This window comes from Apis cerana, linkage group LG3 (assembly GCF_029169275.1).
Source record: "Apis cerana isolate GH-2021 linkage group LG3, AcerK_1.0, whole genome shotgun sequence".
NCBI classification, from domain to species: domain Eukaryota; kingdom Metazoa; phylum Arthropoda; class Insecta; order Hymenoptera; family Apidae; genus Apis; species Apis cerana.
The window spans coordinates 9,903,844-9,931,272 of NC_083854.1; the positions used below are offsets into that span (position 1 = coordinate 9,903,844).

Here is a 27,429-nt window from a genome sequence, read left to right on the forward strand (position 1 = left end):
GCGCACGCCTCGAGACGGGAACAGAGGTATGCTCGAGTTGTTACGCGATAAACTCCTTCCGTGTATGCATTCGAATTTACATATACGTTTCCGAAAGAGACCGTTTACGTTTCTCTTAACTGTTGCAAAAGTGTAGATGGAACTCTGGGAGCTTCCTCCGGAGACGCAAATTGCCATACATAGAATGAACTTTCCACGTCGAAATTCACCGGATCGAGAATCACCGAAAGCCTGCGTTTAAGAATCCAACGACTCGAGCCGAGAATCGGACGGATCCTCACCGTGGGGATTTGAAACGAGGAGGAAAGCCCGATGGAAAGAGGAGAGGGAGGGGGAGAACGGCACTTTAGGGCATAACGGCATCCCCACGACCCACGGTCGCCGTGTCACGGAGATGCGGTTTCTGTGTCGTGGTGCAGAGAAGAATCGCGGTGTATACGGTACAGACCACGCGACGAGAAAGGGCGACGAGGTGAGGAGGAGGAGAAGAGAGGGAGAGGAGAGCGTACACACCTCGGACAAGTGTTCCCTCGAGCACGGACTCGTTGCGTCGATGCATCGAGAGGGCAGCTGAGAAGAAGAGAGGGACCCGATGTCCCATCGACACCAACTCTATGACTAACAAGTTTGCACTTTAGCGCATAACGGGGCATCCCGGCGTGTTTCATAGATCATGGTCCATGACCCACGGATTGCGTGGGCCGGGCTCCATAACCATTCCACGACGGCGTGGCCGCGCGCACCGGTACCACGAGCATTAAGTTTCCACCGTCTTCCCTCTTCCTCCTTCTTTCTTCTCGCTCTTTTTCTATTCCTCATCGCTGCTCCTCTCGTATCCGGATATTTTATTCGACTTATCGGCGGCAAAAATGGATCCTTTTTCTTCTTACTTTTTTTTAGGGAATTGTAATTCGGCGATGAAGGTGAAGATACGCACAAATATTACAATTTCGTTTTATTAACTTGTTTAGAAGTTTCTAGGGATCACTGGATCGTCCCCAAGTGGAGTGTCTAGGGATTTTTAAGAAACGTAATATTCCAGGTCTGTTTGGAAAATATTTAAAATTGCAGTAATCGATATGAGGTAATTTTATGGGATATTTTTTCGATATTATTGCAAAGATTATTGCAAACAACTCGAGTTACCAGATAGTTTTGAGCGATAGTGTATATCGGATTTACTTCGGTGCTTTTGATCATAGGATAATCACGCTAACGGATTATCGAACACGGGGGGATTGCGATTTTTCTTAAACCTGATCGCTGATCGTGTGTTCCCGTGGAATATCCATCTCTCTTTCTTCCTTTCTCTTCGTTTCCTCGGATTTAGGACAGTGCTCGAAGCTTCTGTCCCACATCTTCTTTCTTGAAGTTATCCGTGGGAAATAGGGCTCGAGGGTTAAGTTTGCGGAATGATGGACGGTTGTATAGTGACTTGATTGAGACTTATGACACGAGATATATATATATATATGTATCCTTTATATATCCTTCGTTCACAAATATCCTGAGATATTAACCAAGCAATTTCAGCATATAGACGCCCATATTCAACAAAATAAAAGAAGGAGAAATTGTTAATTTATCATCGAGAGAAGAGGATTTATATTAACACAATTTTTCGAGTAATTTCAACAAAACTGTCATCAATCACGAAATAAATAAGAAATATTAAATATGTTTTCGAAGATTCTTCAAATATACCTCACTCCACTATCGAGATATTTACCCATTAACGCAAGAATATTTTTTAAACCGTCAAATCTAGAAAGAAAATCCAGAAAAATCCTTCGCTCTATCGAGACACCCTCCATTACACGAATACCTTAAATTAATATTTAAGATTAATACAAGAAAAATCCTAAAATACTTTAAAAAAAAAAAAAACAAAATACATTTTCCGCAAAAATGATCTTAACCTTTCATCTCCTTTCACCAGAGACCATTCATCGATACAAGAATATTATCTCGATTGATCGTTCGACGAAATAAAGAAACATCTTAAAATAGTTTTCTAAGGGTCGAGGTTATCGTCGCGCGTGTCACAGCAACGCGGTTGCGTTTCCCTCGAAATTTATTCCCGGCCGAAGAATGCCATAAATCGTCGATCCCCGTCGCGATTGCCCAGTTCTCTCAATAAGTAACCGGTAACGTCACACAGGAAGGCGTACATCAGGAAATCACCTCGCCACGTAAGGTCGTTGTGTAAGTAAGAGGCTGAGGTCAGGATGCCAACGCTACCGAGCCACGGCCTCGCACGTCTCAGATCTCACAATACGCCATATACACCGTGTAACGAACTTTCCATCTTGCGTCAATTCACAAATCCACCCGTTTCTCGAGAAGATGAATCCGGATCAACATTGATCAACGATTGTATCCTCGTTTATTTTAATTGTTTCGTCGAATATCCAGGCGAAGAGTAAAATATATATATAGGCTTGATCAGAATTTTACCAAAGCGTGCGAATTAGTGGCGGATTAATGAGCAGAAGTGGTGCCATCTATCCTCTCGATTATAAATTTAACTTGTCCATTAGGAAGCTTGGGTGACGGTCAAATAACCTCGCATTTGCGAATAATCTAGTTAACTAATCACTTTTGTTTCCTTTTAAATTGAAACCCGTGAAATATCGATCCCACGATTACGAGTATGTTATATCAAAGCCAATAAAATTTATATAACGAGATTATAAAAAAATACGAAATATAAAATCAAAAATTTGAGAATCATTTAACATTGAGTATGCGACATATACCCCCATTTCTCGAAGCCCTCGAAGCAATTATCGTTTAAACGACCAGAAATCTTCAGTTTGAATGATAACTCGTTCCTTGGAAGAAAGGAAGAAAGAAAGAGCGTAATCTGGCTCGTAATCGGAGAAGGAGGCAATCACCGTGGAAGGCAAACAAATTATCTACTCCACTTTCTCCAATTCTAGAATCGAGGCCTTATAAATGGCGGTGGGATGGGCGAGGCGATGATTATGGGCCCAAGATTAATCGACTGCCGATATTATCTCGGTTATCTCGAGATCTAAATGGACCAACGTTATCAACGTTATCGCCGCCTCGATCGATCGTCGAATCTAGCTCGATATCTTTTCAGAATCTTAATTAACACCTTGCTATAACTATATAGATATCGATTGATTGACGATGCTCCAGACTTTATACTTTGTATTTTTTTTCCACGATTCATTATCCGACATTTCGATACTCTATTCGATTAAAATTTTAAAAAACGAGCATCCTCACCGACGTCTTTAAAATACCACAACAATCCGATATTTCGATATTTCTGTTCGAATAATTCAAATTTAAACAATTAAAATTATCGAAAAGGAAAAAAAAAAGCGCGTTTAAAAAGTACGCTGGGAAGAAATGGTCGTTCGATTATCGTTAAGAATTCGAGGCGATCGAAATAATGGGAAGCGTGTATTGAACGACACGCATTAAATCAATTTCACGAACACGAGAAGATCGAGGCGGTCTGTAATAAGGTGTCAAGTTTAAACCCTCATTACCATCGCCCGTGGCATCGATATCGATGCTTCTTATATGATTGATACATCGTGCGAGCAGTTGCGCCTTAAGGGCAAACTCGGGAGATGCGTTTCAATTCGATCGAACTTCATTATACAGAAGCGATATGAAGTTTGACTTCGCTTCATCTTCCAACTGAAAATAGGATCAGATCTATTTTATTCGTTTGATTAATTATTATTTATAAATATGCTATACTAGAATCTACAAGGGATTTTGTGAAAGTCAATCAAACACGATATAAACGGAATATTATTTTAATTTCTCCCTTTTATTTTAACCTACGTGATATATGGACACGTTCACTTCAGCGGTCAAAATGGAATCTATTTTATTAATTTTATCGAATTTTGTGAAAGTATCGTAACGATAAACACTCCAAGAATATAAATAGAATATAAATAAAATCAAATTTATTTTATTAATTTTATCGAATCCAGTACGAATTTTATGAAAGTATCGTAATATCAAATACTCGGAGAGTTTGAGCCCGCGTGAGGAAGTAGTTTCGAAGTTTGCGATGTTATTAAGACGAGAGGCTGGCCAACTTGGCTTAATTTTGTAAAATACATCTGAAAGATATACAGAAATTTGATATTAATTCATTCTGGAACGATAATAACGTTTGCGATAAGACGAGAGGCTGGCCAACTTGATTTTGTAAAATACATTTGAAAGATACACAGAAATTTGATATTAATTCATTCTGGACGAACGATAATATTTCCTGACTACCTTTTATCAAAAATTCCAAGGAAAAAACGTAGAAATCTACATCTGAAAGTTTCTTAGTTTGATCTTTCGTCGGACAATTTAACTTGAATAAATTTCGAAATGGAAATTTTTCCAAGGAGCGAGTGAATTTTCAACGGTACGTAAAAGTGGAATATCAATTCGATGCGATGGTATAAGGAGAAAAAGAGAAGCGTGGAGGTTGAAAAACGATCCACGCTCGGGCATCGTGATCGTTTCTACAATCGTTGGCACGCAACGAGGAGGAGGCACGGTCCGTGACCGTGCAATTTCAGCTTAGGAATCGAGATTATGGGGTTAAAACGGATGCACCGCAAAGGTGTTGTTCTGACAGAGAGGGAATCGTTACCCTAATCAACGACTGTGAATCGATTCCGCGGCATGCGTGCGCCAGAAAACCGATACTCGCCCGGTAAAGGAAAAAGAGGAATCGTGCGGGAGAGCTGAGCCACGGGGAGGAAAGGATGGGTGGAAAGGATAGAAGCGAGGAAACAAAGTTCGTAAACACATCGGCAACCGAGGCTTAATAAGCGGCTCGCTTCGTATTATGGATGATCTCTTTATTGACCGCCATAAATCAGAGTTAAGAGCGGGCATTACCCACCACCACCACCACCGCCGCCGTATCGACCAGGTTGTGCGTCGAGAAAGAGAGTGATAAAGTGGGAGAGGGGGGTCAAACGTTCAAAGACACCTTTCTCGACAGGGAACAGATGTAATAATGGGTGGAAATGATACAGGAATGATCGTAAAGGAAGGTATTTAGCCGCGATATGGACCGCGCCCAGACCTTTTACCGTATTCTATTAAAGTATCGTAACAATTACATTTCAACACCGATATATATATATATATATTTGTAACGTGTGATTACGATTATAGATTTTTATGGAAGCGTCGTAACAATTGCACCCGAAGACCTTTCGAGAAGAGGAAGTAGTTTCGAAGAATTTTTAGTACCAGAGAAGATAAATAATACTTTCTTTTAACCTTTAATATATTATATTCGTTTATTTCAGTGGCCGTTATTAAGATAAATTGGTATAACTGACATTAAAAAATATATTTTAAAGATCGTACATAATTTCGATCGATTATTTGCAATTATTATTACGCTTCGAACGACAAATTATCGAGGTAATTTTTACTTGGATCACTTAAATTTTCCCCGTCGCTGTGATTACGCGCAATGAAATAAATCGCGAATCCTGCGTGATCCTCGATGACGTGGAGCATTGGACGACAAGAGAGTTAAATTTGCAGCGCAAGGATGATAAGAGGAGACGTGAAAGGGAGGATCCATAAGAGGATAGCGCGAGATATCGTTGACGAGGGCCAAAAATAGCAAATGGGGGAATCGCGTTAAGAAGATTTCTGAAGGAAGAAGAGAGAGAATTTTTCGATTAAAACGTGAGAAATATTCGTCTCCAAGGGGGAATCAGCATCCATTACGGAGTCGAGGAGCCAAAAGAACGAGGGATGACGTATCAAAATGCGCATCCCGTGAAAGAAACGTTCCGCCGTCGGGATTGTGTTAAGAGATCTCGGCGTTTTGAATAAGAAGTCGCCAGCGTTGAAAGAAATTTTTATTTGCCGCGTTAATCCTCGAGAGACGGATCAAGATTTGGAAATTTATCAGAATTATTCGCCTGTGCGGCGAATTCGGTTGAATAATAAATTATACGCGGCTTAACCCGTGAACGCTTGAAACAGTTTTCGAAACTTTTGCGTGTTCAAATTCAAAAAAAGTAAATTTATATCACAATAAATCATTCATATAACGCTCTATAATAAAACAGAGTTCGCCTATTTCTCTAACTTCCATTTCACCGTCCTCGGAAAAATCGGAGAGAAACTAAATCTATTATCCCTGGCCATCTTTCCAATCGATCGAAACCACTCATATAGCCCCCAAACAACAGCTCCACGAATTCGAGAAATCAGAAAAGAAAAGAAAAAAAAGAAGAAAAAGGAAAAATGGCTAGCATCCATCCTCGTCTCGTCCGTTTCCAATTCTTTCGAAAAGCCGCGAAGAAACGGGATCTCACAAGAGGCGGAGAGATTCGTCACAAGTTTATCAGCGAAGCGTAAAGGGTATCCTATCGACGGATGCAACCAGGAATCCAGATAGTCATGGCGCGATGCATACGCGCTCGCTCGCGTCGCTGAAGATGGTCGGGTTCTGGTCCGAGGCTGCGGTGTTCAGGGGTGTCCTTGAAGCGGGCGGGGTCGTCACTCGAGGGCCGCGGGTAAACGACCATCCACGGGGATCCGCGCGTGTGTTGGCCAAGGGGCCTGCCTGTATCCTACACCGCTACTACTCAACTTTACACGTATCCGTATACAGTGACGTTTCTCCTCCTCCTCCTCCTCGCCCCAACAGGCTCCGTCCGTCTCTCTTCTTCCACGCAGCTGCACTCGAACCGTGGAACGAAAGAGGCTACTGCCTCCGCTCCTTGCTTTACAAGTGTTATGAAATGGCGATCCACCCTGCTCCTCCTTCGAGATACCCAATTTATAGGTTTAATTATCGCGTCCTTATTATGCGAGTACGACTAACGAGGATTTTCGTTCCGATCGATTCGACCAGTTACAAGAGCGTGGAACGAGAGCTGTAATGTATTATCGGAAGGAATTACGATCCTCGAAATGGGATATAAGGGAGGTACTACCGTTTCGATAAACTCCAAGACAATTATCTCATATCTCGATCCAGAGTTGAAAGAGTAAGTTGGTCAAATTCGTCGCTTCGAGCGTTTTACTCGTCAAAATAACAGCGATTCGATGCAACTATTTTCATCCATTTTCATAATAATCTCGATCCGGATTATTTTCAATTTATATTTTCAACGATAAATTATCCAGATAACTTTATTCGTAACTAATTAAATTTTCCTACCTACTAAATCACTGATCTCGATGTATACCTATCTATACACGAGTTTTCTTCCAACCGTGACCACGCTTACTCTCGAAAGAAAAAACTCCTTTCCACCGTACGAACTCCTTTAATTTCCACAATTTAGCTGTTGGCAAAGCTAAGTTGGAGGAGAGGCAAAAGTTCAACGCACCTAACGCGGATAGATAGAGACGCATCGCGGCTCTTGATAAATGCGGGCCGCGAGATTATGACGCGTACCTTCGTCCCTCTTCCTCCTTCGCTGCGAGGGGGGGACAGTTGGAGAAAGGGGCGCGCGCGTTGCAAGGGAGTCCCGTCGGTCGAGGGGCACGCAACCCGCAGGTGAAACGCTTGGAGAACGATGCGGTGGGCCTGTAACGAGCCAAATCCATTACGAACCATCGCCCATCCGGCAACGCATCTTTAAAAGAAAAACTTCTTCTCGCCTCCCTTCTCCCTTCGAAGAGAGAGGATAACCATGCCGCGCACGTATCCTCCCCCCTTCGATAACAACCACCTCTAGCAGCAATAGCACCGGTTCCCCTAGCACAATTCCAATTATAGATCGTAAGTATATTCCACGACGAGTGGTCAATTGTCGTCGTCTCAACCCCGCCCCGTCGATATATCTCTTCACCTACGTCGCTTCCTGATCAATTACATGCACGGAGGGGGGAGGAATCGAGGTCGAGTTGAAAATTTGCGGATTGGGGGGATTATGTTTACGGGGAAAACGGGTATCTTTTTGGAATTTGTATTTGGGCGGAGAAAAAAGTTGAAAAAGGAAGGATGGATTTACGTATTCCTGACGCGTTCATTCTTTCGAAAAATGCATCCAACGCGTCTATAAAAGTGATGGAGTAACTGTAGATCGACGCTAATTTGGAGGATAGAAGCGTATGATTTTGAGAGAAAGTAAAAATTTTTTAATATCCATAAATATGTTAGAAAAGAACGAATTCCTGATGCATCACCTTTCGAAGAAGATCGAACGCATCTATCGTGATAAAAATAATGATCAAAAACCCAGGGAATATCCCTAATAATATCCCTAGATCGATTTGGATGACTAAGAATCGTACGGTTTTCCAGGAAGATTTAATAAAAATTTATTATTAACACAATTAAAAAAAGACAATTCTGTGCAACGAATTCCTGATGCATCACCTTTCGAAGAAGATCGAACGCATCTATCGTGATAAAAATAATGATCAAAAACCCAGGGAATATCCCTAGATCGATTTGGATGACTAAGAATCGTACGGTTTTCCAGGAAGATTTAATAAAAATTTATTAAGATTTAATAAAAATTAACACAATTAAAAAAAGACAATTCTGCAACGAATTCCTGATGCATCACCTTTCGAAGAAGATCGAACGCATCTATCGTGATAAAAATAATAATCAAAAACCCAGGGAATATCCCTAGATCGATTTGGATGACTAAGAATCGTACGGTTTTCCAGGAAGATTTAATAAAAATTTATTATTAACACAATTAAAAAAAGACAATTCTGTGCAACGAATTCCTGATGCATCACCTTTCGAAGAAGATCGAACGCATCTATCGTGATAAAAATAATGATCAAAAACCCAGGGAATATCCCTAGATCGATTTGGATGACTAAGAATCGTACGGTTTTCCAGGAAGATTTAATAAAAATTTATTAAGATTTAATAAAAATTAACACAATTAAAAAAGACAATTCTGTGCAACGAATTCCTGATGCATCACCTTTCGAAGAAGATCGAACGCATCTATCGTGATAAAAATAATAATCAAAAACCCAGGGAATATCCCTAGATCGATTTCGACGACTAAGAATCGTACGGTTTTCCAGGAAGATTTGATAAAAATTCATCAACACGATTAAAAAAAGACGATTCTGTGCAACGAATTCCCGATGCATCACCTTTCGAAGAACGCATCCATCGCGATAAAAATGACGATCGAAAACCGAGGAAATACCCGATCGACTTGGAGGCCGGCTGAAGAAGCGTACGATTTTCCAGAAAGGTTGGAGCGTACGCGTGTCGAGCGTGAGCAAAAAAAGGATAGGGATCGTCGATGAATTCCCCGAAGAAACCGACCGCCACCGATAAATCGAACGGACTACTACGAGGGAACGTCTTTTTTTCTTTTTCCTTTTTCTTTCTCTCTTTTTTATTTCCCTTTTTTCCCCCGTCACGACATAAATCGCGGCACGCGGATCCTCCGGTTAGTATCGACACCGATTTCACGACTATCACGTATGACGTGGCTGACGTGGCGTCCTGCGTCGCTACAATTAAACCGGCCGGCAAGGTATCCGCAAGGTCGCCACGAAACACCGGATATACACACAGGTGCACGGCACAGGTATGCGTGTGTGCGTGTGTGGAACGGGGTGGTGGAGGATGGCACGAGAGGTGCAACAGCCTTTGGAGGAGAGGAGGGGCCAGTGGCGCCACGCAATTGTCAATTAACATTTTTACCGCCGTGTAAGAAAACACGAAGTTACGTGCCAGTATACGTGGCCACCGCACACGAGCCACACGATGAGCTGGCTCGACAGGGTTCCAGGGATCCCGGCCGCGGAGCTCGAAGAGGAACGAGACTCGGCACCACTCGGCGTTCGATGCAGAGAGAGAGAGAAAGAGAGAAGGATACGTTTCGTTACGATTATGGGATCGCTAATCGTAGCAAGCGCCTCCTGACTACCTATGAATTTGCGCTACAATATGAGAAGAGTATCGTTTTTCGTGGGAACGGGGAAACGTTGTGGGAACTGTACGAGAATTTTGCCCGTTCATCATATTTTCAATGATATTTTTGGAAATTTCGTGGAAAAAAATGCCAAGTACATCAAAACTTTCCTATAGTAACGTTTCCATGAAAGGGATCTAGCTATTCAGATACCGGTGGAAATAGGCCTATATTTCCAGATTACTCGTTCTTTATTACACCCAACGACGCTCTTATACTCGTAATATCACGTTGCGAGAAACCGCGATAGCTTCGAATATTACATTTAATAAGCTGGTATCAGGCTTCGGGTCTCGATTACACGATGAAATTTATCGATCCTGTTCTTTTCTCTCTCTCTCTCTCTCTCCTTTCTAACGGTGACCGAACCGGCGAGAAGAAAAAAAAGAAACTTCATTTCGAATGTCGAAACGAAACCTTTTCCCTCGAAAATTCGAATTCAAATCTCGTCAAACTACGACAAACTGCGATGATCCCTTCTCTCGTAAAACTAGGAGAGATTCGACCAGAGCACGGATTCGCAAAGCAACGAGCGAAAAACTTAGAACGAGCCGAACACCCGAGAGGCCAATATCCTCGTCGTAAAACACACGCAAGATCGATCGCCCGGCATCCCTCGAGCGTAATCTACGAGCAACATCCCGAAAAGGAAAAGCGAAGCAAAAGGGCTCGACCATCGGTTGCACGAGTCGTCAAACGATACCCTCCGCCAAGTTTTACGAGATGCAAATGTCGGCCACTCGAACAGCCCAGTCAACCGCACCATCAACTTGGCCACCGACCGACCGACCCACACCGACCCACCCTGTCTCTTTTCATCTTCGCCTCGGACCAACGCGAACTCGTGACGCGAACACGCCAGCAAACCGCAGAGTTCCAAAATTACGGATCTCTGTCGTAATCTCGCCGAGCTGTCGATCCTCCACTCGCCGCGAAACTAGTCGACGACCATTGTCCACGCTCCTCACAATGGAGCGCGAGGAGATCGGTGATCTGAACGCCGGCCTACCTGCACAGGCGAGATCGATCTTTCTACGGTGGACGCTCGCGGAACGGAAACGTAAACGGACAGAGAGCAGGGTGAGAAGGGTTTTGAGAAGGGGTTTTCTTTTTCTTTTTTTCTTTTTTTCGATCGAAGAACCGGTACTTCGAATTGCGAGCACGTAAATAATTAATGCGGGAATCGAAGGAACGCTCGAGACGAGCAAGAACTCGGTTATCGAACCAGATTTTTATTTTCTATGCCATCTAAATTTTAAATCGTAATTACGAAATTTTCGATTAATGAGAGAATCGAAAGAACTTGATTATCGAATTTTTATTTTCTATATTATCTAAATTTTAAATTATAACTACGAAATTTTCGATTAATGAAAGAATCGAAGGAAGAACTTGACTATCGAACCAGATTTTTCTATGCCATCTAAATTTTAAATCATAATTACGAAATTTTCGATTAATGAGAGAATCGAAAGAACTTGATTATCGAATTTTTATTTTCTACATTATCTAAATTTTAAATCATAACTTCGAAATTTTTGATTAATGAGAGAGTCGAAGGAAGAACTTGACTATCGAACCAGATTTTTATTTTCTATGCCATCTAAATTTTAAATCGCAACTACGAAATTTTTGATTAATGAGAGAATCGAAGGAAGAACTTGATTATCGAATTTTTATTTTTTATATTATCTAAATTTTAAATTATAACTACGAAATTTTTGATTAATGAAAGAATCGAAGGAAGAACTTGACTATCGAACCAGATTTTTATTTTCTATGCCATCTAAATTTTAAATCGCAACTACGAAATTTTTGATTAATGAGAGAATCGAAGGAAGATTATCGAATTTTTATTCTCTACATTATCTAAATTTTAAATTATAACTACGAAATTTTCGATTAATGAAAGAATCGAAGGAAGAACTTGACTATCGAACCAGATTTTTCTATGCCATCTAAATTTTAAATCATAATTACGAAATTTTCGATTAATGAGAGAATCGAAGGAAGATTATCGAATTTTTATTCTCTACATTATCTAAATTTTAAATCGTAACTTCGAAATTTTCAACAATCTAGATAGAAATGGAAATTACTATTATTTAATGAAGAATACGTGTATATACGATTTGTACGACTCGACTGTACAAAGTGCGGAGAAGGAAGGACTAAAAAGTAAAAGTTACGTTGAAGATTGACGATACCCTATTAAATCCAAGCAAGTCTGATGTAATTAAAGGGAAAATGTTGGCAATTTCTTGCGTCGTTTCTTTTTGCGATACGTACAAGTCTGCAACTTTGTAACTACACCTTTTAACACCTTGTTATTTGAGGCCGATTTTACTCCGAACAACATCTCGACCGCCTATTTTAATGAAACAACTTTTTTCGCGTTTTATTTCCATCCGTTTTATATCTCGTTTTAAAAACACGTTCACCACGTTATATACGTTATGAGAAATTTCTCATACGTTTGACCGCTAACACGCACCTTAAGACGTACCATTATCAGTTTTCGATGCTTGCAGACCGACAGTTACACATACCGATGGAACTACCGTCTAATATCCGATTCCATGAATTCAGAACACGACTTCATACGGTGTTCATTTAACCTTAACCACCGTAAAACAGCCTATTTTTCTTCCTCCACGGTTTTATACGTAGCTACGTAATAGTTAATGTTAATTTAAGCATTCAGAATGCTTCTTCTCTTCTCATCCTTTACGACTATCAAGATAAAGGGAAAACGATGGAAATCCCTAAATGAATAAAGAGAAGACGATCAAATATGTCTGTTAATGTTGTTAAATAAACCGTTAGACGATTAGAGGGATCATCTAATTAAATAATTTTATCAGGGAACTGTTAAAAAGATATATTGACAATTTCTTTTTTTTTTAATTCCGGTACATTCGATTTTCTTATCTTTAAATTAAATTTTCTATGGTTTGTATTTTGGAAAAAAAATAAAAAAGAATTTAATTTTCCTGAAGAAATGGAACGTTACTTCAAATATCGGTAAATCTATTAATTAACAATTCATAAATAAATTATTATGAGTGTAATATGCGGGGCGTAATTCATAACTTTCCTAAATTAATAGCAATCCATCGACAGCATCGAAACCTCTACGGTGTAATTAATAATACGGGCCGAGACCGCCTATATGGTGACCAAAGTTATACACAGTCGAACCCTTTGAGGCAGAAATTCCCCGTTATAGCTCTTCTGGGAGCCATTAAAACTTTGCTCACATAACAAACGGCGGTACGAGAGGTAATATCGCCTAACGAGAACATATGATAATGTACATACGTTTCCTTGAACGAGTTCGAACGCGTAAAATTCGGAAAATTTGGTGAAACGAAAATAATGGGGGGAAAAATCGAAAAGAAAAGAAAAAACAAAGTAAAATAAAATAAATTCTAATGTAATTCGAAGATTCTCACTTTTGAGAGATTCAATAATACGGAAAACAACGCGGTTAAAAAGCTAACATTTCGCAGAAACATGCTGAATAAACACAGAAAGTCCACGGTTAATTCTCGAGCGAGTATTTATACAGGAAAACATAACAGTTACTAAGCTGAAGTATGCAGAAACGTTGTTCGGTAAAAACTGTGAACGACAAGTTACATGTCGTTTCTTAGTAGTTTCTTAGAGTTTATTATTAGCTTGTCAGTTATACGTTTGAACATTTGACGAAAATGTAATAATTTCTATTTTCTGTTTTAAACATATTTACCTTATAGAAATAAATGTTCTTTTATTCAAAAATTTATCGCGAGAAATATAATTATCCGATACGTGAATATTTTATCAAAAAGAATCATATATGTTTATTTTAATATTTAATTTTTCTAATTATTCTCAAATTGGTTTTATTTTTAATTATGAATAATAAAATCACTCACCCTATCTTGTTGATCAGTTTCCCATGAACGTGAAGATAAGATGTGACAAATCGTTTATTCACCTGAGACAAACAAAATCCACAATTTATATTAAAATAATGAGAATATAAATAATTATTGGGAAAAAATATATTTAGAAATATAATATTCCAACTATAATTTTGTTCTTTATCTAATTAAACAACAATAGAAAATAGAAATAAGAAAGAAAAATAATTATGTTTATTCTTTTACCTCGACACTGCTTAATTGTGCCAATTCTTCTAAATCACTATGAGATAATCTCGCTTCATTGGCAGTGGCTGCAGTAGTTGTACGACGAACTCGTCTTCCACCAGGATGAACCCAAATTTCTCTCCTTAATCCTCCACCAATATTATTCGCTCCTTCTTTCTCTTTCATTCTGGCTCGTTCTTTCCATTCTCTCTCCTCTTTCCTTTTCCGTTCCGTTGATTCATACTGTTAAAATACGTTAAAATTCAATTCTAAATGTAGTTATATAATTAAGAACAGCATAGTGCATAGCGTAAATGAGAGTTCATTGTATACTCGGGAATCCCATCAAGTATTTATATCCTATTATATCTAAATTCTCTCAAATACTAATGAAAGATACAAGCATCATACAAATAAAGCATAATGGGATCCATTGAATGTTTGTACCTTTCTTTTACTACAACTATTTAAAAAATATACATGCTAGTATCATTATGCGAAACAGTGCTAATAACTAATAGAAATGGTGCGTTGATTTATAGAAAATAATTTAGCCAAATGCAATGGATCGAATAATATTCAAACTATATATATTTCTATTATTCATAAACACTACCACTTCAAATTACTAATTACGCTATCTGTTTTATTTATAAGCATAGAATGATTTGCTTTTAATTATAATTGTGCGAGAAATACTGACTTCTATACATTGAATTATTAATAATTGAAAGCGTGCGAGAAGGCATATGATGCATAAAGAAAATGCACGTAAAACAAAAGTATATTATATCAATGCACGTAAAACAAAAATTATATTAGATTGCTCGAAGATAAAGAGAACTACTTCAAGCTTTAATTAAGATAATAACCGGTACTTAGAGATATCACACCAAGTATCGAAATTTACTTACATAATGTAGATACTGGCAGCAAAACAAAATCAAAATATTATTAACGTTAGTATTAATACAAACATATAAGTAAGATATTTGAACATTTATCCTACCTTTTTTCTATTTTCATCAAAAAGTGCTATTAAACTCTCTCGCGCAGAATGGAAAGGATTAGATGCCATAAGGGATCGCATATAATAATATACCGCATCTAATTTCCGTCTCTAAAATTTAAAGTATAATTAAAATCAAAAAAAAAAAAAAAAAAAAAAAAGAAAAAAAAATATATATATATATATACATATATATTTTCTTATTTATTCGTTTGTAATATAAAAATACATACAGCGTAATGTGCTAACAATGCAAGCTGATTGTAAGGCCTTCCATTCTTTGGATTAAGTTGTTGTGCTTTTAAATACCATCTAAAAAAAAAGTAGAGAGAAACTTTGGAAAAAAACATGCTATTTTTACAAAATGTAATACTATTAACAGTACATTTATTTGCACTTACTGTCTAGATTTTCCATAATTATTTGTTTCATTTGCTTGTTCTCTATATCGCGCCAAGTCACCCAAAAATAGATATATTTTTTGCGCACTTACTAAGGCTAAACCTAAGATCCCAAGGCCCTTAGGCAAAGTTGACGATGCAAGAAATGTATCCAATTTAAATTCATATTTGGTTTCAAGGACAGTCAATAAACTCTCTAAATATACAGTACCATCGTCAATAATTTGTAACATAATTTTTTTATAATGTTCTCGCCCTTCAGAACTTTCCTTAGGCATGCCTTTTCGTAGCATTTCAATCATATTATAAAAAAGTATTTTCCAAAAATGTTGTTCAACATTCTCAGCTTGGCAAAATTTAATATCAGTCTCGAGCAAAGTTTTTAAACTTTCTTGTAGAAAGTGTCTTATATATAAAACCCTCTCCCAATTTGATGTAAAACCACCGGAACTTAATATCCATTGCAATTCTAAATCAGCACGTTCTATATCCAAGAGTAAATAAGGGTTTTTGGCTAATCGAAAACTGTTGAATGAAGAATTACAAATTATTATTAATATAATTATTTTTATTCTTATTTTCATTATATTTATTTTATTATTATTATTTTTATATAATTTATAAAATATTCACATACCTATCAGAATAAGGATCATACCACGAAGGTCTTATATTTCCAAATTGGTCATTTGTCATATATGGTGGTGGTACACCATCTAAATGTGCTCCCTGAAAACTATGATGAGTAGAAGTAATACCTCCATGGGATTGAAACACTGGTATAGTCGAACCTTGAGATATTGTTTCAGTTTCTCTAAAATTAAAGCAAACAGATCAATTAATTTTGTTCAATTCAAATATTATAAAAAAAATAAATATTTTTTAATATATTTATACCTTTGTACTACTGCTCTACTACTGGGTGAAGTAATAACAATAGGTTTATTAGGATTGTTGGGATCAAACAACGTTCTTTGCTGTTGTGTTCCTTGTTGCCTCGAAACTGGGTGACTAGGCGGAGATTGGCTAGTATCGGGTAACACTAAAACACCTGGTGGTTGAGAACTGGTATATCCACTAGGTGAAGTTTGGTGTGTGGATAATGTATTTGACAACGAGATAGAATGAGAAGAAATATTAGGTGTTTGTCGTCCATCGTCAGAGTCACAAATTGACATTTTTCTACCTGTTCTCCAATTTTCATCTAAATATCGATCAGATAATCTGAAAATTATATATTAATAAAATAATAAGTTTAAAGTTTAAGATAATATTAATATAAGCATTTTAAATTCATTTATACCTATGTCTATGAAGGTCATCAAAGTTTCGATTACCACCACGATAATTTCTATCTTTACTAGATTCTCGGCTACGCTGTATAATATTGCGATGTCTTCTATGATCGTATCTTCTACTACTGCTACTATTCTTTTGATTATTATTATAGTTATCATTTTCTCTATTTTGTTGATTGTTTTGTCGATCACGACTATTAACACGAGTTTTATCTCTGCTGTTACTTCTTAAAAAATATAAAAAAAATAAATAAATAAATAAATTTATTATAGATGTAATTCTTATGGAGAGAAAAAATATAAATTTTGATGAAATTTTCTTACCTCCCACGATCTGCATGTTTCTTTTCACGCTTTTTTTTTTTACGTCGACTATGATTACTTGTTGTTTCATTTCCTGATATATTAACATTTTCACGTAAACTCAATACAGATGAACTACGACTTGCACGCTCAGCTTCTAGTTTTTCACTTAATTCTACTTCTTCGCTCCAATCCTATATATTACAAATATGCTTAAATATATAATATATTTAAACATAAATAATAAATGCATTTAAATAAAACGCTTACGAATGGATGTTCAGCCGATATATTTGATGTAATATTAACAATTTCATTTTTTAATGAACTGATACTTGAATTTTGTTGATCGTTTTTCTTTTCTTGTATTACATTACGGTCAGATGTATTATTTACTCGTTGCCTTAAAAAAAAAACGAAAATAAATGATTAAAATATATTTTAAATATCAAATAATTATTTTAAACAAATCATTACGTTTGAGTACGATGTAAAGTTGCAGATGGAGATATTCCCCGACGATGATTTTCGGGTGATGTTTGACGTTTATTCACATTTGACACTGAGATAACTGGCGATGCTGATGATGGCAGCACTGAACTGTCTACACGACTTAAACTTTCCATACTAGTGTACATAGTACTATTACTGCCACGACGATCATAAGATCTATTTTAATAAAATTTAATAAATTTTAATAAATTAATTATTAAATTAGTATCATATATATATAATGATAAATTAAATATTAAAAATTTAATAAAATATAATATATATTTATATACATACCTTTGCATATATTCTTGACTTGGTGTATGAGATCTGGAACTTGGAGCTGAATACTGATCAGGTGTAACACACCTAAAAATGTTTGTTGAACTTTCTAAATCTTCTGGTCTAAGTCTACCTCTACCTCTAGTTCGCGATGGTGCTGTATTAGACCAATTAGATTGTGGAGGTAATGGACCAGATGGAGGTAAATTTTGCATTGTTTGAGAATGTTGTATTGCAGGTGGGAAATTATAGTTTGATGATGCCTTTAAAAATATAATTAATACTTTTAAGATATAAAAAAATTTTATTTGAGAGATGGACAAACATTTTTTAAAATAATATCAATTTTACCTGAAATGAGACATTAATACTCCATGAATCGTCTGAAGGTGATGAACTTGGTGGTAAAGGTAAACCATTATCCAAAAGATATTTTTTCTGTAATCTGGGTGGTAAATGTTCTATTTTTATATTTTTTGGCAAACTATCTTTTGCACTACCCCATTTGCCTGATGGTGGTTTGCCTTGAAATTTTTCTGCATGTCCAGCAGGCTCTACACTACGTGTATCTCTAGTGCGATTAAAATCATTTAAATGATTCGTTGTTACAAAAAGAGGTTCTGAGCCCTAAATAAATAAATATTAGAAATTAATCACATTAAAAATTATTTATATAATAAAAAATATTAATATATCATTTCAAACCTGTCTAACTTCACGAGAATTATCTTTTCTATTTCCATAACCTCTACTAGATAAAGGAGAATCAGATCGCCAACGCTCTTCATTTTCATTACCATGACGATTTCTACGATTACCCGAATATCTTTTACCATGTTCATCTCGGTTTTTAGTTCCACTTTCACTATCTCTTCTAGTATGACCACTCGACCGATTACGTTGATTATCGCTTTTATGACTACGATTGGAATGAGAATCACGATCTTCACTGTGTTCTCTCTCTTGATCCCGTTCCCAACCTCCTTGATTGGGAGATCTAAGAGATGTGAATAATATTTTTATTCAATCTGTAATTCTTCATTAATAACAAAACAAAAATATTTTTTTATAGAATTCACCTATTTGTTACATCCTGTTCAGCCAATGCTTCTTTTACTTTTTTTGGTACATATAATTGTTGTTCTGGTTTTTTAATTTTTCTTCTTGAATCTCCAGGATTATTTTGAGAAGAACTTTGTGCTTGTTCTATATTTGTAATGCTTCTGTAGTTAATATTTAAATCATTCAATTTTTCTGTTACATTTTCAACTTGAGATGATGGGGGACTATTTTGAGATTGATTAGATCTATTGAGTTGTGATTGTTTTAAGCGATGTTGGACGGAGCTTGATTTAGGTTTTTCTTGTGAGATATTTTCATTATCTAAATCGTCTGTAGATCTGCCCGATTTTCGAAGAGGTCCACTTCCTGGCCTATATAAAGCTTGAGATGCTCTATTTCCTCCACCTCTCATTCCCATTGATCTGTCCTTTTCTAATTTTGAATTATCTGAAAGTATAAAATTTCTAATTTTTAAATTTATTCATTATGAATAATGATACAATTTATATTATAAATTCATTAAAAAATACAATTTTATATTTACTATAATAAATAAAATATATTATATTTACTTACATAAAAATTTTATTTAATTTAATTTAAAACATGTTATAAATTCTAAAACTGTATTATAAACTGATAAGTACTTATTAATATATTATTATTATGATAATATCATTGTTTAAAATAAAAAAAATTTTTTAGAAAATTTTTAGTATAATAAAACTGTTAAATTTTATAATTATTATCTATAATAAACTTTAAGAAAAAAGATAAATAATTTACATCACAAATCAATTAAGAAATAAATACAAAATAAATAAATAAATACATTCTTTTGTTATTAAGTTTTATTTTATATAATAAATAAATTAAATGTGTTTATGACATGAGTCAAAAATTAATTTTTATTATAAAATTCATCAAAAATTAGTTATATTAGTTACAACATTTATATTTTTAATAGACTCTCTTTATATAGTCAATATTTGATATATTAAATAATATAACATTTCTTTGTATAGAGTAATTAAGTATTATTATTAATTAAATACAACACTATATTAAGTATAATAACTTAATAGTGATTGTTGACACTCTTGACAGTAACTACAGTTACTATCAATCTATGAAAATTAGAAATAAAAATTATATAATTTTTAATTATTTGAAATAAATTTATAATTTCTAGAAAAATCTAACAGAAATTATAGTGTATGCTAAATTTACTTCTTACTCTGGTAAATTTCACAACATATCACAGCATAATAATTCCCGCTGTATTTTTAGGTTAGCTTGTTTGGTGAGGTTAACTCTGTAAATGCACCCAACAAAATTGAAAGGGGCATACGTGTTTATTAACTACGTACACATAAAATATAATCATGAGATTGCAAATTAAGATACTTATATTATTCAGTGATATAATTTTTTCAGGGTACCTTGTAAAAATCCTCCCCACTTTCTGCGTCCTTTGTCGCGGTTCGCCATATTGAAGTACAATCATATCCAAACTTTTTTAAATCAGAAAATTTAAATTTATTTTTAATTATATATTCAGTTGATACAACAAGTACTAGTTAATTAATTTTATTAAATAATAAAAAATATTTCAAAATTATTTTTTTTATATTACTTGAAAATAAATCATTAAAACTCATCTATTTAAATATTTTATTATTAGTTATGTTAAAAATATTAAACAAATACATTACTAAATTATATATAATTCCAGTTACAAAATTCAATATTATAATACGTACTATATGTTAAAACAACTTTTATAAAAAATTTGATTAGTCGATTAATATAAAAAAAACTTCTAAAAATTGAGTATAATAAAATAAAATATTTTTTATAACATTTAATATTTATAAAAATATAAAAATTAAATATAAATTAAGACATTGATCAATATTCGATGATATTCGAATAATATCGTTTCCAATAATTATTAAAAAGAAAAAGTATATCTTAATGATATCCTTAAAATATAAATATACATATATACGTATATAATATATATATATATATACATATTATATATATAATATGTATGTATATATATATTTATATATATATATATATATATATTCATTTCAATATTATACATATAAAATGACTTGTTTTATCTTTATAAAAAATTAACTGTACATTTTGTATAAAATATGTACAAAACTAATTATTTTACGAAGTTACAATTAAATAAATACTACTAGGGACTATGGATCTTAGCGCCATACTATTTAAGTTTTAGTAACTAATCTATATTTCAATATAATAATGTTTCTATTGCATATTTTTAAAAGAAAATTGTATATTTGTATTTTTTTTCAAATATTATTTTTAAAATGAAAGTAAAAAGATATTTATATAAAACTTAATATATATCTATTGAGTTTTTTTCATAGAAAAAGTGATGATATAATAAGATATAACCTTAATATATTTTAAAATATTTGTTACCGGTCAAATGTTTATCTCATTTGTTATTATTAATCGTACATTAACAACCGCTGCAAGATGCAAACGGCGAGTTGTAGTTACTGGATTAGGAGTAGTATCTCCTCTTGGAATTGGTACACAGAATGCTTGGCAAGCTCTCATTACTTCCAAATCAGGTATCACTAAGCTGATTAATCCAGAGTATGATAAATTACCTTGCAAAGTCGGTAAGAATTTTATAAATCTGACTTTTTAAATAAATTAATGATTTTATTATGTATAATTAATAATTAATAATTCTAGGTGCATTAATACCCAAAGGAAATAATCCTAATGAATTAAACATTGATTCATATTTTACAAAAAGTGAGTTACGTACAATGTGCCCTGCTACTGCCTATGCTTTAATAGCTACTGAAGAAGCATTAAATAATGCAAACTGGAAACCAAAAGATGAAACTGATAAAAGAGATACAGGAGTAGCAGTAGGAATTGGAATGATAGATTTAATTGATGTATGTGCAACATATGAAGCTTTAAAAAAAGGATATAACAAAGTTAGTCCTTATTTTGTACCAAGAATATTACCAAATATGGCTGCAGGACAAATTAGTATTAAATATGGTTTTCGTGGTCCAAATCATTCTGTTTCAACAGCATGTGCAACTGGAGCACATGCAATTGGTATTATAATTTTTAACAAATTTGAAAAAATTGTTTATATATTTATTATGATTAAAATATAATATATTTAATTTACAGGTGATGCATTTCGTTTTATTCGTGGTGGAGAAACTAGTGTAATGATATGTGGTGGAGCAGAAGCATGTATTAGTCCTCTTGCTATAGCTGCATTTTGTAGACTTCGTGCATTAAGTACTAATAAAAATGATTTTCCATATGAAGCATCACGACCATTTGATAAAGATAGAGATGGATTTGTTATGGGAGAAGGTGCTGCTATATTAGTATTAGAAGAATTAAATCATGCACTTGAAAGAAAAGCTAATATTTATGCAGAAGTATTAGGATATGGTTTATCTGGTGATGCAGCACATTTAACTGCACCTAGTGAAGATGGCACTGGTGCTATATTAGCTATGGATAGAGCAATAAAAGATGCTGGCATAAAAACCGTAGACATTACTTTTATTAATGCACATGCAACTTCAACTCCCTTGGGTGATAGCATTGAATTAAAAGCTATAGAATCATTTATGGGTCACCATAGTAAAAATATAACAGTTTCTAGTACAAAAGGTGCTCATGGTCATTTGTTAGGAGCAGCAGGAAACTTAGAAGCTGTTTTTACTATTTTAGCAATAAAAGAGGGTATCATTCCTCCAACATTAAATTTACATAAATTAGATATAAAAACAAATTTAAGTTTTGCTGCTAATGTAAAGAAAAATTGGAATACAGTTTCTAGACGTGTAGCTTTAAAAAATGCTTTTGGCTTTGGAGGAACAAATGCATGCTTATGCTTTGCCCAATATAATGAATAAATCAATTACTAGAACTAGTTTGAAAAGAAGCATAATAGTATACAATATAATCCAAACTAGTCATTCCTTATATACATTAATCAATATATATATATAATATCTAAAGAAAATATATATGCATAATTTTACTCTTTTATAACAAAGTGCCAGTGCTTCTATTAAATGATTTTCATATAAAGCTTAAATATAATAGTTCAAATATTTTTAATACTTTTATGTAAATTTTTTCGTGTAATATATCGTGTAAAAAAAAAAGCAAAATCTTTTATATAATATTATTGTACAAAAAAGCTGTAACTTGAAATAATATAGTACATAATGGAATACAATATATATTTTGTATTAATTTTTAATATTTTCCGCTCATATCATTATTACAACATTTACATTCATTTTGCAGAAAAACAAATCTAAATCTCTGCTTTCAAAAAAATAAAATCCTCTTAGAGGTATATAGTAATTTATACAATAATTATTTGCTACGTGCAGATGATCGTAATTTTTTTACGATCAATACATGCTTCCAAAAATTATTATTTAATTATATAAACACATGGAAATCAGTCTCATTTAATTCTGATCACTGACCATATTTGTGCATTAATTTAATAACTTACTTTTTCTTAAATCCAGTTTTCAGAATTAATACTTGACTATAAATTCTGATTTCGTTCATTTACAATTATATTTTCATCTACAAATGTCTTTTATTTTTATAAATTCAACTGCATAAGAAACAACAAAATTCAAGGCATAATTGTTTCTTGATACCTCTAATTTATTAGATGTAATTCTTTGCTTACAGATAAACCATACCATATGATGTTCTTATGATGTAGTACATCTCCAACGATATTTTATTCTGAGGAAGATTGACATCCAATGATAATAGTTATCCGAAATACATCTATTGCACTCCTGTTTCTCTACTGGCAGTAAATCAATGTAAAAAAGAAAGATTGTATCCTATTAAGTAACCATATCTATTAGGAATTCTTAATTAGGAATGGTAAAGGGTTTATGATGACTGCATAAAATAGCAAAACGTTTTCTCAATGTTTGACGTAATTCTTGTCGTTTTTCAAGAACTTGGCACATTCGAGATTTAAATTCCAATACTTCCTCAGCTGGAATATAACTTTCTTTTTCTTCATCACCAGATAAATAAGAATCCTAAAAATAAAATTAAATTATTAAATGTAATTATATTAAATAATGAATTATGACTTTACCTCTAACATTTGGGTAAGTGTTAAACCTCCACCTCTTTCTTTTAACAATGAGATACTAGAACTGGAATGAACAAGTTTATCAGATGGCCGTATATCTCTCTCATGATTACAACATCCATCACTACAAGCTACTTCAGATCCTTCTGGAGTACTAGGAAGAGAAGAGCTACTAATATTATGTTCCGATGAATAACCGCAATCTTGTGATGATTGCTCGCTTGAAGAACGACTTTTTCTTTCTGAGATTGATAATTCAAAACGTTTTTTCATTTCTATCCACATATTGCATCTCTTGCTTGGCTTTCCAATCCAAGCATCTACTATTTCTTTAGTCATTGGATGTTTACAGTCTTCTAAATTATGCCAATGGTCATTTTCAATTTTTTCCGAAAGATCACACTATACATTGAATGATAGTTAAATCTTATAACGTACGTTAAAAATTATGTAGAGCATGTATTGACACATTAAATTATTACCTTACACGATTCACATGCATCAAATAATTCTTCTTCAGAAAGATTCTTAACAGGTGTACTTTTTTTAATTTGATTTGTAGAAATTTTGGTCTTTGATTCAGAAGAACTCTTTTTAATTGTAGTTTTTTGCACGCTCGATGATTTTTTTGGGAATGCTAATTGTGTTTGACTCTGTGATCGTGATATACTAGATTTTGATTTTTTTACACAATCCGGACATTTACATGTAGGTGGTCCCTTATTTTTTGGATCTAATACTTGTAACTAAAAAAAACATAATTAATTGTATAATTTATATATATATATATACACACATATAATGAAATATAGTATTACCTTATGTTGATCTATATTTTGTGTTGTCGGTTTCGAATCCGCACAAACACAAGATGTATCACTATTACCATTTTGCTTTTTGCTCGAACACTAATAATAATTAACTTATATAAGAATATTAAATATATAAATTTTGAAAATTTTAATTTTCAAATAATAACATACATCACATGTATTTTCTTTTTCTTCTGTCTCATATCGTCGTTCTTTCTTCTTTTTACGTTTCAAACGTAACTTTTCTCGTCTTTGTTGTTTTGCTATCTCTTCTCTTGTTAATTCTTCATAAAGAAGTTCTAATTGAGAAATACCTTGTTTAACTTCTACAGCCATCTGTAAAAAATCAAGTAATCAAATAATTTATAAAGAATTCTATTAATATAGTTATTATCAAAATAAATAATATACTTGAAAATTTCTAGATAATGCATCTACTGCAACAGCAGCTAACACTTTGCATACAGTTTCCTCTTCTCTTAATCGTCTATGAACTCTATGTAAACGTTCAGCAACACACATTCCTAAACATGTAAGTACTTCTTCTTGAGCAATTTCCAATGTTTTCGCATGTCGTTCTCTATAATTTAAAAATTATATTTTTATTTTATTGAAAAAATAATTTATATTTTATTGAAAAAATAAAAAAATTAAATTTTATTAAAATAAAATTATTTTATTAAGATAAAAATATAATTATATTTCTATAATAATTTCCATTTTATAATAATATTATAATTATATACCTTCCCATAAGTTCTGGTTGTGTACGGCCAATAAGATTACCCATATAAAGTGGATTTGTAGGTATATGTACATGTCTATCACGTATACAACGTCTGATTCCAGCATATAAAGAAGCAACATAACCTTTTTCTTTTTCTGGTTCAGGCTCTGTTGTTAATAAAGAAAATGCTAGCAATACCTTTGTACGACATTCACCACAAAATCTGTAATAGTAGATATAATACAAGATTTTTATAAAAAATCATAAAAATTTATGAACCTACCGATGTTTACGTAAATATGTATCCAAAGTAGCCTCAAGGGTATTACTTTCTATCAAAGCAAGTTCCAAACGACATGAATGATCCATACAGTCCCATACTTCTTTCCATGCACTTGGAGGAGGTCTCATACGTTGAATTTCTAATGAATGTAGTACACATCTTCTTGATTTTTTATTTCTGGGTTGGCCTTCAACTAAACTATTTAATCTAGCACTGTGCATATAATAAATATAAAAAATATTAAAAATATATAGAAAAAAAATATATATTCATGCATATTTTATTACCTATGTCCTTGCAACATTGTACAAAGCAATTGTGGTGATTCCAAAACATCATCCTTTATTGATAATAAACCTTCAGGTGTAATCACCAATGGATCTAATGCTGGGTGTCCTGATTTCATAAGAGCATAAAATAATCTTTCAACACTAAATATATAAAAAACCAATTAATATAAGATTATAATATTATATGAATATATTTATTTATATATTATTATACCTTCTTCTGCAACCAACACAAGGTACAGCTTGACCTAAAATTGCAAGCATATCCTTGCATGTTACTTCAAATGAAGCTTTTATTTCTTCTTTTGTAAGCATATTAAATTTTCTGGTAAATTCATCAAGTTCTTTACCACAAACTAATGGACTATCACAGATTGCTCCTAAACCATTTATGTCCATAATCATCTACATGAAAGTAAAGACTACATTATATTTTATTAATTAAATTAAATTCATTAATTAAATTTATGTTTATTATTTTTTTAATATTAAGAAAATACTTGTAATAACTCAAATATATAATTTATAATATATTCCATATAATATATATATATATATGAAATTATTGAATAAATTAAATATATATTATTAAAAGATATATGTAACATATTTTAGTAAAATTGCATACTTATTTTATACTTTCTTGTAAAATAAAAATACATATATCTTTTTTATCATTCAAATTCTTATATCATTTGTTTATTTAATTAAAGTGCAAAAAAAAACAAATCAACTTTAACAAACTTTGACATTCTTTTTTTCAAAAAGAAAACAAGTGATTTTAAAATTATGATAATCACATATATGCAATTGAAGATCGAAAATTTTGAATTCATACAATGTCAATAATCAGCAACTAGTAAGTAAAATATAGATACCATGATACTCCTAATTAGTTATGGTATAAGCATGCATTCATTGTCATGTTGTTAGGTTAAGTCAGAAATATCATGGAAAATTATTACGTAAGTCTTTTTAAGTTTTTAGCTTTTAATAATTAAAAACTGTGCTCTAAGAAAAATGACAAAAAAAAATTACTCACCGTAAGATTTTCATCGACTATCAATGGCATTTGTCTTCGCGTCATATCGACCGGGTAATCATCCCGCCAAACGTCCACTAGTTTCGCCATCGCTATTGAATTCTACTATTAATAAGAATTATGTATGCAACAATATTCAATTTCAAAAGATATTACAATACACGGGCAC

The 27,429-nt window shown here is 33.4% G+C and overlaps 3 protein-coding genes across 4 annotated transcripts in view; 1 reads left to right on the top strand and 2 right to left on the bottom strand.

Annotated features, from left to right (window-relative positions):
- The window catches only part of LOC107998182 (telomerase-binding protein EST1A), a 124,282-nt gene extending 103,787 nt beyond the window's left edge, over positions 1-20,495 (bottom strand). Inside the window, exons 1-16 of one of the 2 annotated variants that reach the window (XM_028666931.2) lie at positions 20,370-20,495; positions 18,945-19,374; positions 18,571-18,862; positions 18,217-18,492; positions 17,881-18,128; positions 17,569-17,760; positions 17,362-17,494; positions 17,113-17,285; positions 16,794-17,015; positions 16,388-16,714; positions 16,128-16,304; positions 15,491-16,015; positions 15,323-15,401; positions 15,090-15,200; positions 14,099-14,323; positions 13,865-13,926 (exon numbers count right to left, since the gene is read on the bottom strand). In XM_028666931.2, coding sequence (XP_028522732.1) covers positions 13,865-13,926; positions 14,099-14,323; positions 15,090-15,200; positions 15,323-15,401; positions 15,491-16,015; positions 16,128-16,304; positions 16,388-16,714; positions 16,794-17,015; positions 17,113-17,285; positions 17,362-17,494; positions 17,569-17,760; positions 17,881-18,128; positions 18,217-18,492; positions 18,571-18,862; positions 18,945-19,374; positions 20,370-20,418 — 3,521 coding nt within the window. In that variant the 5' untranslated portion in view covers positions 20,419-20,495. Of the gene's footprint in view, positions 1-13,864; positions 13,927-14,098; positions 14,324-15,089; positions 15,201-15,322; positions 15,402-15,490; positions 16,016-16,127; positions 16,305-16,387; positions 16,715-16,793; positions 17,016-17,112; positions 17,286-17,361; positions 17,495-17,568; positions 17,761-17,880; positions 18,129-18,216; positions 18,493-18,570; positions 18,863-18,944; positions 19,375-20,164; positions 20,311-20,369 lie in introns of those variants that run through there. The other variant, XM_062072783.1, reaches the window with a different exon arrangement.
- A 663-nt stretch (positions 20,496-21,158) lies between these two features.
- On the top strand, positions 21,159-23,208 carry LOC107998222 (3-oxoacyl-[acyl-carrier-protein] synthase, mitochondrial). Its single transcript, XM_017057390.3, has 3 exons — positions 21,159-21,599; positions 21,676-22,056; positions 22,135-23,208. The coding sequence occupies exons 1-3, from the start codon at positions 21,401-21,403 to the stop codon at positions 22,875-22,877; spliced, it is 1,323 nt and encodes a 440-aa protein (XP_016912879.1). The 5' UTR covers positions 21,159-21,400; the 3' UTR covers positions 22,878-23,208.
- Positions 23,209-23,212: 4 nt separating this feature from the next.
- On the bottom strand, positions 23,213-27,402 carry LOC107998221 (gametogenetin-binding protein 2-like). Its single transcript, XM_017057388.3, has 11 exons — positions 27,261-27,402; positions 26,433-26,623; positions 26,216-26,359; positions 25,929-26,141; positions 25,665-25,868; positions 25,330-25,498; positions 25,090-25,254; positions 24,925-25,014; positions 24,589-24,852; positions 24,110-24,508; positions 23,213-24,050 (listed from the first exon to the last, which is right to left on the bottom strand). The coding sequence occupies exons 1-11, from the start codon at positions 27,348-27,350 to the stop codon at positions 23,874-23,876; spliced, it is 2,106 nt and encodes a 701-aa protein (XP_016912877.1). The 5' UTR covers positions 27,351-27,402; the 3' UTR covers positions 23,213-23,873.
- Positions 27,403-27,429: the final 27 nt, after the last annotated feature.

Excerpts from the sequence above, each read along its gene's own strand:
- LOC107998222 (XM_017057390.3), top strand. The coding sequence starts at position 21,401 with ATGTTTATCTCATTTGTTATTATTAATCGTACATTAACAACCGCTGCA. Across the intron at positions 21,600-21,675 it reads TAAATTACCTTGCAAAGTCG|GTGCATTAATACCCAAAGGA; the intron begins GTAAGAATTTTA and ends TAATAATTCTAG. Across the intron at positions 22,057-22,134 it reads AACTGGAGCACATGCAATTG|GTGATGCATTTCGTTTTATT; the intron begins GTATTATAATTT and ends TTTAATTTACAG.
- LOC107998221 (XM_017057388.3), bottom strand. The coding sequence starts at position 27,350 with ATGGCGAAACTAGTGGACGTTTGGCGGGATGATTACCCGGTCGATATG. Across the intron at positions 25,499-25,664 it reads CAACCAGAACTTATGGGAAG|AGAACGACATGCGAAAACAT; the intron begins GTATATAATTAT and ends TTTAAATTATAG. Across the intron at positions 25,255-25,329 it reads CATTATCTAGAAATTTTCAA|ATGGCTGTAGAAGTTAAACA; the intron begins GTATATTATTTA and ends GATTTTTTACAG.